At 45.6% G+C, this 17,756-nt stretch overlaps 1 protein-coding gene across 1 annotated transcript in view; it reads left to right on the top strand.

Annotated features, from left to right (window-relative positions):
- NSD2 (nuclear receptor binding SET domain protein 2) overlaps positions 1 to 17,756 on the top strand; it is a 1,080,265-nt gene that overhangs the window by 597,253 nt on the left and 465,256 nt on the right. The window contains exon 14 of the mRNA XM_078678610.1: positions 1,127 to 1,306. Coding sequence (XP_078534736.1) covers positions 1,127 to 1,306 — 180 coding nt within the window. The remainder of the gene's footprint in view (positions 1 to 1,126; positions 1,307 to 17,756) is intronic.

Here is a 17,756-nt window from a genome sequence, read left to right as displayed (position 1 = left end):
ACAGCAAAGTCTTTGAGCATAGGACTAGCACAGTGCTGTCCCTTTGAATTTGAAAAATACCAACCAAGCCAACCTGAAATGATTAAAAGCAACCCCATACACAGTGTTTCACTCTAATTAGAGCTCTTCAGAGAGGTATAGCTTTGTCCAAACACAAGGGAGCACCCAGTATAAGTAAAAAAAATTCTCTTTCAGGCATAGTGACGAATAAATTATGCAAAAACATAGAGAACTCTAGATAGTTCTAAAGTTTAGGTGGAAAGCAGCTCCTGTATAGAGCACTCTCAACACCAGCGACACTCTATATCTGCTCACCTCAAATGTCTGATTTTCTATCAAAATCTTTAAGCATAGGATTAGCACAGTGCCATCCACTCCGAGATAGTAAAGGACAAAGTCTTTTGCCATTTCTTCAGCAAAGTCTTTGAGCATAGGACTAGCACAGTGCTGTTCTTGCCGAGCTGTAAAATGACAAAAACAAGGTGTTGAGACCGTCGATGCGCCTCTGGCGGAGGTCTTGCAGGTGCATTTTTGTAGATGTGTGTGTGTGTGTGTATATATATATATATATATATATATATATATATATATATATATATATATATATATATATATATATATATATAATATAAATAAGATCTTGCCTGAAATTTGCTGTGGGGTTTGTGTCTCCTTCCTCGCCGTACTGCTACTGTGTGGGAGTCGGAAGTGGCAGGAGTAGTAAAACTTGGATATATATATATATATATATATATATATATATATATATATATATATATATATATATATATATATATATATATATATATATATATATTAACCACTGCAAAGTGGTTGTGTGCCCCTCGGGGATAGGTTAGTTTTACTCAATAAAGTGTTTTCGTTTTTAAAATATCTTTTTTTTTTTATTTTTTTATTACATAAGTGACTCATTTGTGTTTGAGATCCATCTTCGGTATTCGTGATTGTACATTACCTATCTAATCCAAAAATGTTTCAAAATGTGATGCTGTTTTAAGCACTATTGAAATGGAAAATATACCTAGAAATATTGCATTTGTTGGACATTGCCAAAGTCTAAAAAATAAAATGTTTTGTTTTATATCCAATTTCTTTTCTCCATTAGGAAAAATGATGCGTTGCGTTCGTTGTCCTGTTGCCTACCATGTTGGAGAGGGGTGTATGGCAGCAGGATGTACGGTGATTACTTCCACAAGCATTATCTGCTCAGGTCATTTCAAAACCGAAAAGGGAAACAGCCATCACGTACATGTTAACGTGAGGTGGTGCTTTGTCTGCTCCAAAGGTACAATAATTGTAGTTTGTATTCCGTAGATTTTTTTATTTGATATTTATCGTGTTTACTGCTTCCATCTTTTCTAAGGTGTCTATGTAGGAAGTAAACTTCAATTTTTCGAGTTGTAGTTTATTCTGGAAGGAAGAAATCTTTATTTAGTTTTCAAGAAACCTTAATGCATTTAAAATTCATACAACAGTTCAAACTGATTTCACATTAAAATCCGACTCCATATTATAAAACTGAACTTCTACAAAGAACAATATAGTAATAAAGAGCCAAATCGTGCCAAACTTGGATTAACAAGTATTTTCGCCCTACAATAGAGACACATCTTTCCTCCTGATACTCAGCCCTCCATTGTTTTTCCGGTACTTGCTGCGGATTTGAGGAAGGAACAAACCTTAAGAACAAAATCACAGTTCCTGAAGCACTGCAAATACAATGGAGCTTCTTTACATCTCATAATACCTGAATCCTTTAAAAGCAGCTTTACAAATACAATAAAAAAAGGTTATATAAAACTTACAGAAAAATACAAAATGCGAAATCTCATCACAGGGGCACAAAGTCACGCTGGAGTTTTTTTGGTGAACATACTCTTAAAAACATAAGTCTCCATACTGTATCTTCCCTAAAACGGAAAAGGAGCTATTTTTTCCCTCCATTTTGTTAATGCAAGGGGTAAGATAAAATACTGGGCCAGTATAAGTTAGATTAATCGCATCTGCAGACGCCTTCTTAATCGCCCATAAGCAAGTTTGCATTTTATTATGCACTGAGCTGAACTTGCCGTATATATATCAGTCACACTTAAACTAGCCTCGCTGCTCTTGTGGGTTAATATATGGACTAACGCAAGGCCAGTTTTAATAGGGCCGTGTTGTTAGATTGTCTTTAACTTGATAGATGTTTTTTCTGCCCCCTAGCTGAATTATGTCCGGAAGTCCTTTACTGATCGGGGTTTGATCAACTTTTTTTTCAATCTTCACTCACTAACAAAAATTGATAAGCAGATAGAGAAAATTAGCTTTAGGAAGTATAGGGTACATCAGCGTCTGGACTGTGAGTGTTCCAAAGTGAGTGTGAAGAATGACTATTTTCTTCTATCTGTAGTGATGCAGGGTTTTGACATCTCCATATCCCAGTCCCATACACAGCAGCTGGGCTACACTGATGGTTATATATTGTTATAAAGGGTGCAGCAAAGCCCTTAAAATGTGTACGTAAAACGTTTATAACAACCCCTGCCATCTTACTCCGCATAAGATGGTAAGCTGTGGCTGCCTTGAGCCACCTGAATTAAAAGAAACTCTGCGGCAATTGAAGTTACATAAACTACTCATGGGCCTTTCTTTAACTGAAATGAAGGCCAGTTTTTTCTTCATTGGGCCGTACGCCATGACGTGGGATTTCCTAAAATTGGTATTTAAGTCTAGGCTACCCATTAAAGAGACAAAGGCTTCCACTAGACTTCAAAGGGATGTTTGTGTTGTCACCATCAGAACAGCATTATCTGTATGCACTAATGCTGGGACTAGTTTGTTAGCTATCCTGGTTACATCAGGCTCCAGATGAGATCATAAATAAACGTATAGGACAAAAAGAAGGGGCACCAAAATGCACCCCTTTTGTACCCCTCCGGTTAAATGAAAAGTATCAGTGGTTTCCCTGGTAGGGCTATATCTCACCTTGGCTGCTAGGTTTTCATGCAAAATGTAGAGAAAATTAACAATGGTAACACACACCGATATCTATCAACATTAACCACAGCCTGGTCCTGTTAACCAAATTGAAATCTAGGGACAAGCCCAGGAAGGCTAGGTATAGTGGGCCTCGTCTGGCTACCGTATATTTGCCCTAGATTATAAAAAAAAGTAAGGCATTGCTCCACCGTACCTAGCCCGGGGCGAAAATAGTATTGGAACGGGGATAAGATATTGTTCTAATTGACCCAATTCCTTAAATGCATTAAAAGTACTCTACAGGAAACTTTCACTGTACTGTCAATTAGAGATACGGGTCGGTAAGAATCAGATCCCCTTTCTTGAAGATAGGGCTGATGGTTGATAGCTGCCAGGACTCTGGAATTTTCTAGCTGAATGAATTGTTAAATGTTTGTAAGCCGGGGGCCCCAGAGTTCACTATTAGTTTTTCTATTAAATCCATAGATGTCCCAACACGACCTGGGGCCTTCCTACCCAAACTTTTCCTTATTGCTTCCACTACCTCACCAACTGAGAGTTTCAAAAGGTGGGGAATTACAGAGCTTCAAGCTTAACAATTCTGCTAGAGCCTTATCCTCCTCAGCCGGATACATGATGCTGAAATAAGTTACCCAGGTTGGGCTGACTATATATGATCATAATGGATTGGGCGGTGCATCTCTTTGTCTGATATTGACTGTGCTTCAAAATACTTTCCTGCAATTGCCGGCTGCTGCTATCTCAAGTTGTTCCCAATCTTTACTAAATGAAATATGTTTCCTGTCCCTGATGGTGAGTTTATAGTTCCTCCTCACCTTGGCTACTACCCTGGGATCCCTTGGGGCAGATACAAGAGTCTTTCTTAATTGGTGCTTGGACTCTGAACAAGGTCCATCAAACCAATGCGGGCACTTCAGGCAGGTCTGATGGGCTTGGATAGATGGTTCTTGATACCTATATTCAGGGAGCTAAACTAAATGTTATAACACTTAAATCGACTTAAACTATCCTTAATGCATAAAACATGTAAAACAACACTCTGAGAATCTAGCACCATCACTGTTAAATTGAGGTGTAATTTAAACCAGAGAAGATCTCACCTGGCCCTCCCGTTCACCAGAGGCATGCTGTGGCTAGAGTAACAAACATACCTATCACAGGATGTGGGAGAGATGGCCAATGTCTCTTGAAAATCAGTGATGTCATAGTCCCCAATGAAATGTAGCCAATCTGAATTGGTTAACTTCGCCTTCAGACCTGCCACATTCCAGCTCATTAAAGTAAAAGAACATTTTTCCCCAGTGGATGCCTCTCTATCTGAACAAACCAACTTGATAGTTCCTGAGTTTGTCCCGCCTAAATGAGAAGGCTTTTGTGGTGGTCGTTCATTGTCTGATAGGGTATCGAAGTAGTTTGAGACTGGGACCTGGGCCTTTAACCCCTTCAGTGCTAATGACAAGGGTAACTCGTCATGGAGTTTCCATTGATTTCAATGGAAATTACATTGAAGTGGTACCAGTAGCTTAGCATCCAAGTGGTTAACCCCTTTAGTGCTGTTGTCGGCCGTTGGCCGTTGCAAGCACTACCACCCGTTTCTTAGAACGTTCAGCACTGGCGCTGAACGTTGGACTCAAGAATTGGGTTAAATTGTAGTTTATTCTAATTGCTAAGTAGCAACAAAGGTTTCAATCAAATTTGTTTTGATTTAGAATGGTGGGCAGAGAGTTCCCCAGTCAACTTGAGATCACTGAGCCTTTGTTTGTGGCTTTCTTTTACATGTCATCTATCAGATCAGCTAGACCCACAGCTCATGTTTAAAGTTATTTATTTAACGTTACATAAACATATCTAAAGTTACTTGTATAGCACCTGAAATACCACTGTGTACTCCCACCTCCCACACATACCCCAGTAATATTTTATTATTTTGTTAGGCTTTAGGCTAGCAGATTAGAAATTCTTGTCCAGCAAGTCTAAACTTTCAAATGTTTAAGTGCTAAAATGCACTTTGTCTCTTATTTTTTGTTTTGGTTTTGTGACACAGTAGCACTACTAAAGAACAGATATTGCATTGGTGTGTCAAGCACAGCTTGGGCAGAAGTTTACATTGTAATGTGATGGATAATTTTACCTGTAGATTCATCAACTTCTGAATCTCCCCAGTCTGGATCCAGAAAGTTGAAATTGCTCTCATGTGCCGGCAAGAAGTTACTTGACTCTTCCTCTAAGCGGTGACTCTTGGATGTGACATCACCATTCCATATGTGGCTGCACCCCTGTGTCTCTGACAGCAGTAGTTACTTTTTCTGCACCCTTCGATTCAGATCCAAAGGTGTTTTCCACTCAAAAAACTAAATGTTATTGTCTTGCAGTGCTTAATTACAATTTCACCAAAGAAGAGATCAATTTGGCATAAGTGTTATTAGTGCCTTTTGAAAGACTCTTCCTTCGGTCTACATGATGTCTGGTTCAGAAACTTGAGAATTCACTGCAGTTTCTCTTCCATTGTGAGCAAAGCACTGAGATCCTCCACCTTCGACACCGCATGCAGTCCCAGCTGCTGGTTGCTCTCTTCCCCCAGGGTTGTCTCTACCTCCTCAAGGCAGATGACTTTACCAAATGCTTCTCAAGGAAAATGAGAAAAGGTAAAATCTTGCAACTGGGTTGATAACTCTCCTCTTCTGAGCAAAAAGGTTCTCAGTAGTGAGGATACAAAATAATGACATTTAAATACACTAGGGTCTAACACCAAGAGAGAACGAGAGCTATGGTATTTAATAGTAATCAATACTGTGTTTTATCCTGAGGTAGGAAGAAGGGGATTTTGCTTCAGAGTACTCCTGTACCATCTGTGTATGGGAAGGCCGAAGGAGGAGTTTTTATTTATTTAATGCGATTTTCTATAGCGTGAACATTACCCGAAGGTGTCAGAGCGCTTTACAAAAGAACCAGTTGCGATACATAAGGACTTAGATTACATGATTTAGATAAGATACAAACAGGAAAAAAAATTAATTTCAAATGTACAAGTTGTAAAGTCACACAGGGAAGAGATACAAATAGAAAAAATTGCAAATGTACAAGTTGTAAAGTCACTCAAGGTGGAGATACAAATAGAAAAAATTGCAAATGTACAAGTTGTAAAGTCACTCAAGGAAGAGATACAAATGGATAAACTCTAAGAATCACATAGGAATGGTAGTGAGTACAAAGGTCTACTACATATACTAGTGGTTAGAGTTCTCTCTTTATACATATATATACAAATAGATTTTCTCAGGATTCCATTTTACCAGCGATTCGGCTTTGACAAGTATATATCACATATTTACAAAGTGAAAAGAGAAATAAAGATAAAATACAATTAAAATAAAAAGGGGTAGAGAGTGGTATGTGGGCGAGAAGAGTTGGAGGTTGACATTGGTGAGAGGAGAGAGGGGGACCTGCGGGGGAGAAAGAGATAAGGCAGTCCAGCGTAAGAGAAATGTCTGAAGGTCAGCAGGATGGAATCCAAGGGACCAAAGGAAAGGACAAGAATCAACAAAATGGTGGACCCGGGTCGTGGGCATCGATGGAAATCATCTCAACATGGCAAGATGCACCCAGGGCAAGAGCGACAACAGGAGAGGGTCCCAAAATGGCGGGGCACACTCGAGTTCCAGTCCAAAAGTTACGAGGGCCAAGTCCAAAGAAAACCAGGGAGCCGACCCAACGGAAAAAGAAAAAGAGGGGAAAAGGAGCCAGACAGTCAAAAGGAGGAGCATCTTCAGTATTTGCACCTCCTTTCACCGCTGCTGCACACACATGATCCCTGGTCTAAATGCTTCCACGCTCCTGTACTGGGCACCACAGTCCACCCGTGTCATTAGCTGGAGGGGTGTTAAAACAAATCTCCAGGTCTCCACCCAGCTTTCATGCTCGACAAAAAGCTGATGTCTATCTTGGCTCTCCCAGGGGGGGCGTTAGCGGCTTCGTCATATGTAGGGGGTAAGCGCTGTAATTAAAATCCTCTCCCGGTCGTGTAACCTGTCCCGCCCGTCTGCTGTGGCCACGGGCCCCCATCCACACACTGCGGTCAGGCCACACAGGCGGATGGAGACTGCAGATCCGGCGATCACGGGCCGCCCCAGCTACGCGCGCCCGCTGGGGAAGATGAAAGGGCAGCAGGGGGCCCTCTCCTGATGTCGCGGCCCCTGCATTGTTACCTCATACCATGGGTCCGTTTCACCGGGGCCCCCCCACTTCTACCTCCGTTTCACCTTGGGCGCCATCTTGAGGGGTTTTCGCCAGGGGTGGATATTGCCGATATCAAGGCAGAGCAGCCGCTAGAAGTATCGGCGGCCCCAGCGGCAGACGCTCCAGATCGTCCGATTTTGCTATTTGGCCCTTCCAGATAATTTAGTGGGGCTTGGAGGGCCGCGTTAGGATGTTGTGCGCGGGGTTTCCACGGAGCTGAAGCTGCGGGCAGCCATGTTGGATAACAGGTAAACAATGCCTATGGGAGAAAGAGGATCAAGGATTGAAGGTGGTGGATTGGTCCTCTTAGTACAGAGAAGGCCCACTTCAGTATGGCACATCTAAGGAAAGTCTACAGAAGCACATTCCCGAGCTGATGAGATGGGGAGGCGCGAGCTGTGCCTTGTTTTGAAATGACACCGGATACAGTTGAAGAGTATTTTATCCTCCACATGTACATTATAGAGATCTAAAACTGCATACATGATTATATTCTTATATGTACTACAATGATTTGTAAATATAACATGAAATCAGTATCAAAGCTTCCAAAACTCTTCAGTCTGTCCGTGTGGTCTGGATTCAGTGCGTGCCTCTCTGCCCGATAACTAACATGCATGTTGACCTTTGGTGCCAGGCAGGAGACAGATACTAGCATCATTATAAGTGCCTCTTCAGATCCTGTCCTCGAATCAGGAGTGGTGCATTTCCTTGAGGAAGTCTTCTTTCTTCAGGTTCAGAACTTACCAATTGAAGGACTCTTCACCAAGCTGTCGATCCTGATTGCAGGACAGGCGTTCAGGTCGCCAGAGTGGTTTTCCAGCTTCAAACTTCAGCCCGATATCTGCACCTAGCTCTGTTCTAAATCCACGCTCAGCACTGCCAGCTGTACTAGCTCCTGCTGTTGATCCCACTGAGTGGGGGACTTTCTCCAGGTTCTGCAAATATATCCCTTCCTCGTTTGGTACCGGCCGGGGGCCTTCGGGCCAAGAGACTATTTCCTGTTGCCAGCCGACCTAGTTTATAAACTTGACTATGCCTGAGCAGCAGTTTTTTGGCACCAAATGTCTGGGTGTCAAAATAAATGCAGTCTATGTCACTGTCTCCAACTCCATTCTTGGATACAATGAAGCCCTCTTCTTTTGAGCCTGCTGTGGTTATCGCTCAGGAAGCAATTTCACTCTGCTCTTTTTCTGCCCATAAAGATGTTCCTTGGTTGAGATTTCAGTGTATAATAATTTCTACACATCTGATGAAGTCACTCCTATTGTTCACAGTTATTGTGTCTTCTCAGGATTTTGTCTTTTATGGCAGGGTTGAACAAGGCTGCTGATTTCGTGGAACTATATCTTCCCTTGGGTTTCATGAAAACTGCACCCTGTTTGCTCTATTTCAGTTCATTTTGCTTTCTAATGAGACATTCTTGAACTCAGGCATGTCTGTTTGAAGTATACCGGATTCTGTGTAGACCATGCGTTGTGAAGTGGCTTATCACCAATAAGCTGCGGGTGATCTATCATTTTTGGGTGATGACGCTGCTGGTGGTTCCCCTTTTACTAGAACACATGAAGGGTCACTTCATTAGGTGGATCATGATGGTTTTGGGGTTAATAAACCGCTTCTTCAGTCTGCTCTTGACACTATGGATTCTTTGGTCAGGTCAGTGGGCTCTTTGGTGGTCCTTCATTAACATGCCTAGTTGAGAGAAATGGAGCTTCATGCTGATACTTCTGCAAATGTCTTGAATGCAGCCTTTGATGGTTCACACCCTCGCAATCTGCTACCATGAACACAGACAACACATTAGGGGATACACCTCTGCCTGATCTTTAAGGCTGCCATCTGCGGCAAGCATGTTCCATACATGCCATAGGGGCGCAAAGGCCTCACTGGGCGGCAGCCTTAAACGTAGTAAAAACTCCAGCTCTGATGACCTTTTTTTTTTCCACCTCGCCGTGGCTGCAGGAGGCGTCGTGCATTTGAAGAGTTAAAGACCAGATGTCACTAGCTATCACAACTTTACATCTCACACCTTGTTAATGCTTCTTTGGCGAGTGGGGCATAAGGAGAAAAAATAGTTTTAACTTCTGATGGGACTCTGTGTTGAGGGTTTGCTCCAGCTTTGGGGCTTGCTGTTTGAGCTTCCTTCTTTCTGGCCATTTGTCAGTGTTGCATAGTTCTCTAGTAAGACAATGCGGTTACGTTTTTTTTCTACCAATCAGTCACCTTCATTTAGAAGTCTTCCAGTGTAACCTTTCTGCGTTATTGCCCTATGTTTGGGTATGTTGGCCGTGTTGCACTTTTCATAACCGCTCGTTTTCTTCTTTGGTAGGGGATGGTGTTTAGGTCATAATGTGGTTGCCGGTTCAGAATGCGAGTTTTCCATGTATGTAGTCTGGCAACTTCCTGCTTCTTATCAGTTGTCATTTATTGAAAGCTAATGTTTATGGTTTGGACCTGGAGGGTGCCCTTACAAGATCTGTTTGATCATCAGGTATGATGGTTTTGAAGCCAAGTATTTGATCTCTTGATAGTCTTTTTTCAACACTTTACTTCTCTTGTGTTGGGAAGGATTAGCAGAGTATCTCTTGTCTTCATCGTGTTGGTGAAGTCACCCACCACCTTTTGGGTATATTACGTTTTTTGCAGATTAGTCATGTCTCTTTTATCCTTGCAGGTGGGGAGTTGGGATTGAGTAGCAGATGTTTCGGTCCTTTGGGGCAGATGTTGAGATGCTTCTCTTCCTGTTGAGCGTCTGCCTGTGTAGTTGCTCAATTGGGTCGTTGGTCACCCTTTTGGTTTTACCTTTTCAAGATGATGCTGATCATATTGCTCACATTTATTAGTACTGCTGGAAGTGTTTCTTCTGAGAAATCCATGCTGTTAGTCTATGCAGTCGGTGGCCCTTCTATACTAGTGTGCAGGTCTTACTTGGAAAGGGCCGCATTCTTGTTCTTCCGGACTCACTCTGAGGTATTGACCAGTATTCCATTTCTATTTCCTTCTTACTTTTGATTCATCTGTTGCCTAGGATTCCCCCTTATTGAAGAGTTGGTTCTTCTTTTCTGATTTTGTTGCCTGCCTTTGTAGCAAGGTAGGAGTCCTCTGGAACAGAGAATTCTTAGTATTCCTTTTATAGGGGGATTGGGGAGGGGGAATAGTCACTCTAGGCTGACAATGCGCTATGGATGTTTTTCAAAGAAACACTTTCTACACAAGTAGGCAATTCTGCATGTTGTGTTCTTCTTGGATGCTCTTCCATTACCATTTGTTAGGACATCTTTACATCCATCCATCCTTCCATTCATTCTTCCTGCTATGGGCCTTGGTCAGGCATGTTGAACTGGATTGTGGAATGGTTTGAATTCAATCCTATTGAGTGGTGGTGTGCTCCATCCCGGATCGGCTCTTCAGTGTTGTGGGTGGTTGGTGTTTTATCTGTCTTAAGCAAGGTGTAATGTTGCTGCTCTGTCAGCTTCCTGCTTCCAATCATGTTTTATTCCCCACCATTAGTGGAAGGAGTTGTCTGAGAGCTTTGGCAGTAGGGGAGGAGAGGAGAATTCATGATTGTCGGTCTCGTATCATGTCTGGCAAGTCTTAGCCTTATGACGTGCTTGCATTTGGGCATTGTGGGCCATCTTGGGCTATTTTCCTTATGTATCATTATATTTTAAAAAGTAAGCATAATCCCTCAAGGCCTGTGTGATATTGTTTGAGGGTAAGGTGGATGCCTTTGGATGTCTTTGGTTGAACATTTTTTGGGGATCGAGTCACTTGACAGGTTCTTTTCTTTCTCCCATCATGTTACCAACAAGTGTGTGCCCTGGATTGCTGCACAGGTTCTTTCTTTTCCTTGTTGTATGTTCATGTTTCAACTTAGACTTGCAGGGCTTATGGCCCTAGTCTTCTGTAGAGTGCAGCACTTTTTGTGCTTCTCAGACCCTCTGCCTGGAGTGTATTGATTTGGTATTTATTCAGGTGAAGAACATACATGTACAAGTATCCATTAGAATAATAATTTACTTACAATCCGTTATGATGCTTCTTGTGAATACTCTTATGTACCAGCAGAATCCTCACAAAGCCACAGCCTCCTTGTTCTGAGGAGTATTGTGTTTTAACAAGGCTCAAGTTAGTGTTATACACTGCATTCCAGTGACTTTTTTCATTCTCATATTTGCAGCTAACGGCGTAGAACTGACATTGGGCATGCAGGCCAGACTGGGGGTTCTAGTTCTTTACTGCCTGCGGCTCTGGCTCCGGCATAGTTGTAGGCTCCGGTGCCGCAGGACCCCCATGGATCCATGCATGGATCCCGGTCGAAGTCGGTTGACCTTGTGACACCTCCCACGTCGCCCGGCCCACCGGACGACGTCGCCCCCGGTTTCAGCCCCGATGTGGCTACGGCTCCGGACCGGCGTCACTCAATGCAGATTCTGACGCTGATGGGGATCTCTATCCCTTTGTCCGTCCTCCTTATTTTCGGCCTGTTTATCAGCCTTCGGAGGAAGGGGAGAACTGGGAGGGGTCTAAGGACCCTCTCACAGCACATTATGAGTTGGACCCGGACTGGGCAGAGGAGTTGGGGGATGCCAGTGGTCGTGATGCCTCTCCTGAACTTGGCATGCTGTCTCCTCCTACCGTGGCTACAGAGGAGGGTGGAAGTTACGCAGTGGTATTGAGTAGGGCGGCCGAGGCTCTCGACCTCGAACTCCCTACAGTGGCCGTCAGGACTAACCTCCTGACAGAAGTGGTTCAGCTGGCAGCTACCTCTTCAGAGCCACTGCTGCCTTTTAACGATGCTCTTTCGGACGTTCTTTTGGCCACCAGACCCAACACAGGGGGCTCCTGTGGATAGGAACGTGGCCAATCGCCCGGCCCCTGGTGACCCCCTTTTCCTTTCCCAATACCCCACCCCTGACAGCTCAATTGTCCAAACCTCTGAGTCCCCGAGCGCATTTCCTACTGCACCACGGGACAGGGAATCCAAGAAACTGAAGCATTTCGGTAAGATTTTTTCTTCTGCCAGTTCAGGACTGCGGTCTGTGAACACCCCATGCCTCTTGGTCCGTTATTCCCACTCTGTGTGGGATATGGTGGTGCGCGTGCTGCCGCAGTGTCCGGAGGAGGCCCGGACAGTGCTCTCTCAAGCTATTGCTGAAGGGACAGATACCGCCAAGTTCACAATTCGATGTGGCCTTGACACCGCTGACTCGCTGGGCAGGGCGATTTCCATGACGGTGGCGCTCCGTCGACATGCCTCGCTGAGGACAACTGGTTCTTCTGGGGATGTCCAGAACAGTTGGGAGGATATGCCCTTTGATGCCTATCGCCTTTACGACGACAAAGCAGATAGTGCATTGGAGCGCTTTAAGGTCTCGCAGGCTACAGCCAAGTCCTTGGGCATATCCGCCTTGCGCCCTCCTCCGCCTTCTGCTTTTTGCTCCTTTCGTGGCCATGGAAGGGGCAGCCCCGACACGTTGGTTTCCAAGCCTCAGTCCTGTGCAGCAACAGTATCAGCTCGGATGTGGGACCCACCAAGCCGGGTCAGGGAGCCAGCGGGTGGGTCAGTCCACCTCCAGCCCAGCCACCACTCCCTCCAAACCTTCCTAGTCCGGTTTTTAAGGCCCATCAAACGCCAGTGGGCGGCAGGATTTGCCAACACCTCCCCCACTGGCGCACCATCACTTCGGACAGGTGGGTTTTTACAAATAGTCCCTCCCCTTCGAGACTACCGCTCAGGCCATGCCACCCCAATACCACTGCATGTCGGGGGATCTCTTGACACTTCTTTGACAGGAAGTTGCAGCTCTCTTGGCCATGGGGGCCATCAATTGCGTACCTGCGCCAGAAGTAGGACGTGGTTGTTACTCGCACTACTTTCTGGTGCCCAAGAAGGACAAGGGCCTGCTTCCTATCTTGGACCTCAAGGACGTCCATCCCTTCCTCCAGACGGAGAAGTTCAAGATGTTAATTCTGGCTCAGGTCTTGTCTGCCCTTGACCCTGGAGACTGTATGGTAGCTTTGGACCTGCAGGACGCATATTTCCGCATTCCCTTCCTGCCGGCCCACCGGCGTTACCTGTGGTTTATGGTAGGCCACAAGAACTTTCACTTTACTGTGCTCCTCTTTGGCCTTACCAGCACCCCTCGGGTGTTCTCGAAAGTGATGACAGTGGTCACAGCTCATCTGCGCCGATTAGGGGTTCCAGTCTTCCCCTATCTCGTCTACTGGCTGTTGAAGGCGGGCTCGCCCCGGACAGTCGTCTCCCACCTCCAGACTACGGCCGACCCCCTACATTTGCTGGGGTTCTCCATCAATGTGCCGAAGTCGCACCTGATTCCCTCTCAGAAGCTCTGCTTCATCGGAGCAATTCTGGATACGACGCACTTTCGAATCTATCCTCCCGAACGGTGAGTCCAGGATATTCAGGCTCTGATTCTGATCTTTCAGCTTCTATCCTGAGTTTCGGTCAGGATGAGCCTGAGGGTGCTGGGCCTCATGGCCTCCTGCATCCTGCTGATCAATCATGCCAGATTGCATATGCAGGCTCTGCAGTGGGAGCTGAAGCTCCAGTGGGCGCAGCAGCAGGGAAACCTGCCCGATTTACATCAAGATCTCGAAGGGCACTGCACAACAGTTGCAGTGGTGGCTCCCAAACCGGCATTGGGTCAATGGCAGACCCCTCTCCCTTCCCCAACCGGATCACAGTGGTGATGAATGCGTCCCTCCTGGGATGGGGCGGCCACATGGGAAAGGCGGAGATCAGAGGCCTCTGGTCTCCGGCGGAGTCCAGGCTCCTTATCAACATTCTGGAGCTCCGGGCGATCCGACTTGCACAGAAGGTATTCCTTCCCTCTGTGAAGAGTAGAGTAGTGCAGGTGTTCACGGACAACACCACCGCCATGTGGTATTTCAACAAACCGGGCGGTCATGGACCCAATGTCAGGAGGCCCTGCGCCTCTGGACATGGCTGGAACATATGGGTATTTCCCTGGTGGTTCAACACCTGACAGGTTCTCTGAACTTCAGGGCGGATAAACTCGGCCTCAGGTGCGTGATGGATCAAGAATGGCGTCTGAACTCGGATGTGGCGCAAGGTCTCTTTCAGCAGTGGGGAGAGCCTTGGTTAGATCTATTCGCCACTGAAGAGAACACGCGTTGTCATCAGTTCTGCGCGTTGGAATTTACAAGGCATCACTCGCTCGGAGACGCTTTTCGTCACGAGTGGAGCTGCGGTCTGTTGTACACCTTTCCGCCTATACCGCTTCTGCCCAGAGTTCTGAAGATCAGGCGCGACTGGGCCCAAGTTATTCTTGTGGCTCCGGACTGGGCTCGAAGAGTATGGTATCCCGAGCTACTCCGTATGAGCATCGATCCCCTGATCTGACTGCCTCTTCGGGAGGATCTTCTGTCGCAGCAGCAGGGGACGGTCCTTCACCTGAACCTGTCCAGCCCCCACCGCCATGCGTGGAGATTGAGCGGCGACAGTTTACTGCTTTCAACCTTCCTCCCGAGGTCTGTAATGTCATTCTGTTAGCCAGGCGTCCCTCCACTAAAACTGTATACGCCTGCCGATGGAACACATTTCTGGCATGGTGCACAGCAAAAGCTGTAGATACCCTTTCGGCCCCTCTTTCTGAGGTTCTTCTGTTTCTTCTATCTTTGGCCCAGCAGGGTTCTGCACTGGGCACTATCAAAGGTTAGCTTTCTGCCATTTCCGCCTTCCTGAGGCTTCATGATAAGCCTTCTCTTTTTAAGTTCCTGGTTGTTAACTGTTTCCTCAAAGGCATTACACACACGTTCCCTCCTGTGCCTTTCAGAATGCCTCAATGGGACTTAAATCTTGTCTTGACTTATCGGATGTGCGCTCCCTTTGAGCCCCATCATAACTGTCCTTTACGTCTTCTCACTCTAAAGACGGCTTTCCTGGTTGCTATCACCTCTGCCAGACGAGTGAGTGAGCTCCAGGCTCTCTTCTAAACCACCTTTCCTTTCTGTTCATCCGGACAAGGTGGTTTTAAGGACCCGTCCTTCTTTCTTGCCAAAGGTTGTCATGCCCTTCCAGATCGGGCAGACCATCACTTTACCCATCTTCTTTCCGCCGGCGCATCCTTCCAGGGAAGAGGAGAGGATCCACTGTCTGGACCCAAAACGTGCGCTTGCTTTCTATCTGCAGCGTAGACAACAGTTCCGGGTGGATGATCCGCTCTTTGTTGGCTACGTAGGCACCAAAAAATGTCGGGCTGTGCACAAACGGACTATTTCCCGGTGGGTCGTTCTGTGCATCAAAGCATGTTACTCTTTGGCCAAGAGGGATCCTCCTGTGGGGCTGCGTGCCCATTCGACCAGGGCAACTGCAACCACTACTGCCTTGAGACGCGGCGTTCCCTTGCAGGACATTTGTCAGGCAGCTACGTGGGCCTCGCTGCACAGGTTTACAACGCACTACTACCTTGACAGTCAAGTCTGGAGAGACGGCTTCTTTGGCCGTTCTGTTCTCCGTGACTTCCTGGTGTAATTTTGTTCGCAGACCCACCACCCGGGTTGGTATTGCTGGGGTATCTATTCTAAGGTAAGGAATCTATCACTTAAGAGTCTCTATCAGATACAATAGATGTGTAAGAGACATTAGTTAGTGATAGATTCCTTACCGCCCCACCCATTTTGCCCCTTCTGCGAACTGGTTACTAGGGTTAAGGTCATCCCCTTTTAGGGCCCTAGTTGTATGCACCACTGGTCAGTATCTTGCATGGCTCTGCGTTACTGGTGCGGAAAGTCGTGTATAGAACCGACATCAGCGAGCATGGGTGGCGCCTAAGTACTCTGCGTGACGTCATCTCGGCGCTGACGACGCCAGTGACGGACGCGGCGCCGCAGGACACCACCTACTGACGAGCAGGGGTACTGCTAAGCTAAAATTTCCGGATCCAGTCTGACACCTGGGGATATTCTAAGGTAAGGAATCTATCACTAACTAATGTCTCGTACAGATATATCGTTCCACAAGTAGTTACTTGTGCAACTGTTCCACCTAACGAGCCTTGTATCGATGTTACACCTACAAACACTGATCCAAAACAAAAAGAACTGGTTATCCATCCAGATACTAGACATATTCATGTAAAAATGCCAGAGAAAAGAAAAAGGGGCATAGAAGAGGACTACGACATTCCTTTAAAACAGAAAAATGTCGGTACTAACCATTCTCCTCTTTACATTACACCTCCTTCACCCTCGGATCCGAATTTGCTCATCACACCCACAAAATCCCCACAACCTTCATCACCTAATCCAGAAGATGATGGGGATGAAGACAGGCCACAGGACATAAATGATCCCTGGAATGACTATAATACAGATCGGATCACAGACAACGATCCGGATCTACACCCCTCTAAACCCTCACCCCCTGATGACAACATAGGGTATATAGAGCTACTTAATAGGGCTGCTCAATATAATGGGGTCGAATTACACAAAGAGGCTCTTGAATACAATTTTCTGTGTGAAACTTTAAGTTCCTCTCAGAGGCCAACACAGACGCAACCTATGCGTAAGGGAATGCTTAAACATACTGACGAAATGTTTAAAGACCCTGTGCGAACAAGAACAATTATGCCCAGAGTTGAAAAAAAGTATAAGCCAGCACCTACTGACCCCACTTACATCAAGGGTCAACTTCTATTAGACTCACTTGTGGTTTACAACACTCGTAAATGGGCAAATTCTCAAACTACTGGTGATGCCCCTCCTCCTGATGAGGAGTCAAAGTTTATTGATGCTTCAGGCAGAAGAATAGCATCGCAAGCAGCCAATCACTGATGCATTGCAAATGAGCAAGCCTTGTTAGCTCATTACGATAGAGCTCATTATGACAAGCTAGAGAAATTAATACAGTTTTTACCTGATGAGCACAAAACTAGTGCCAATGACCTAATTCAGGAGGGTAATTAATCACTAACACTCTATTAGGTGCGCCTTAGATACAGCAGCCCGCGCAGTCAACACCAGTGTATTTCTACGCAGACATGCTTGGCTCAGAATTTTGAGGTTTAAACCCGAGATCCAAGCCTCTATTTTGAACCAACCCTTTGATAAAGAGCAACTGTTCGGTCCTACAGTGGACACTTATCTAGAGAAGATGAAAAAAGATACTGAGGTCGCAAAATCCATGGAGGCTTTGCCACTCTCTTCGAATAGGGGATCCTTTTAGTCGCTCCTTTTACAGGGGTGGCTCCAAAACTACTTCCTCGGAAAATCCCTCCTCCTCTTACAAGGGCAATAATCAATCGCCCTCCTCAACAGGTTACATTAGGGGAGGATTTAGAGGAAACCACGGCAAGGGAAGAGGCAGAGGCAACTCATCACGCACTTCCCCTGCAAACACTTAGCAGTGTTCCCTCCTCTACCCCTGATCATTCCACTCCTGTCTGGGAACATCTCTCCCAATTTCTACCCGTCTGGAATACAATCACCTCAAACAGATGGGTTCTCCAAATTATCCAATATGGTTA

Source organism: Lissotriton helveticus, chromosome 2_2 (assembly GCF_964261635.1).
Source record: "Lissotriton helveticus chromosome 2_2, aLisHel1.1, whole genome shotgun sequence".
In the NCBI taxonomy this organism is placed as follows: domain Eukaryota; kingdom Metazoa; phylum Chordata; class Amphibia; order Caudata; family Salamandridae; genus Lissotriton; species Lissotriton helveticus.
The sequence above is the reverse complement of the archived record's forward strand: the minus strand, read 5'-3'. Positions and strand labels throughout refer to the sequence as shown.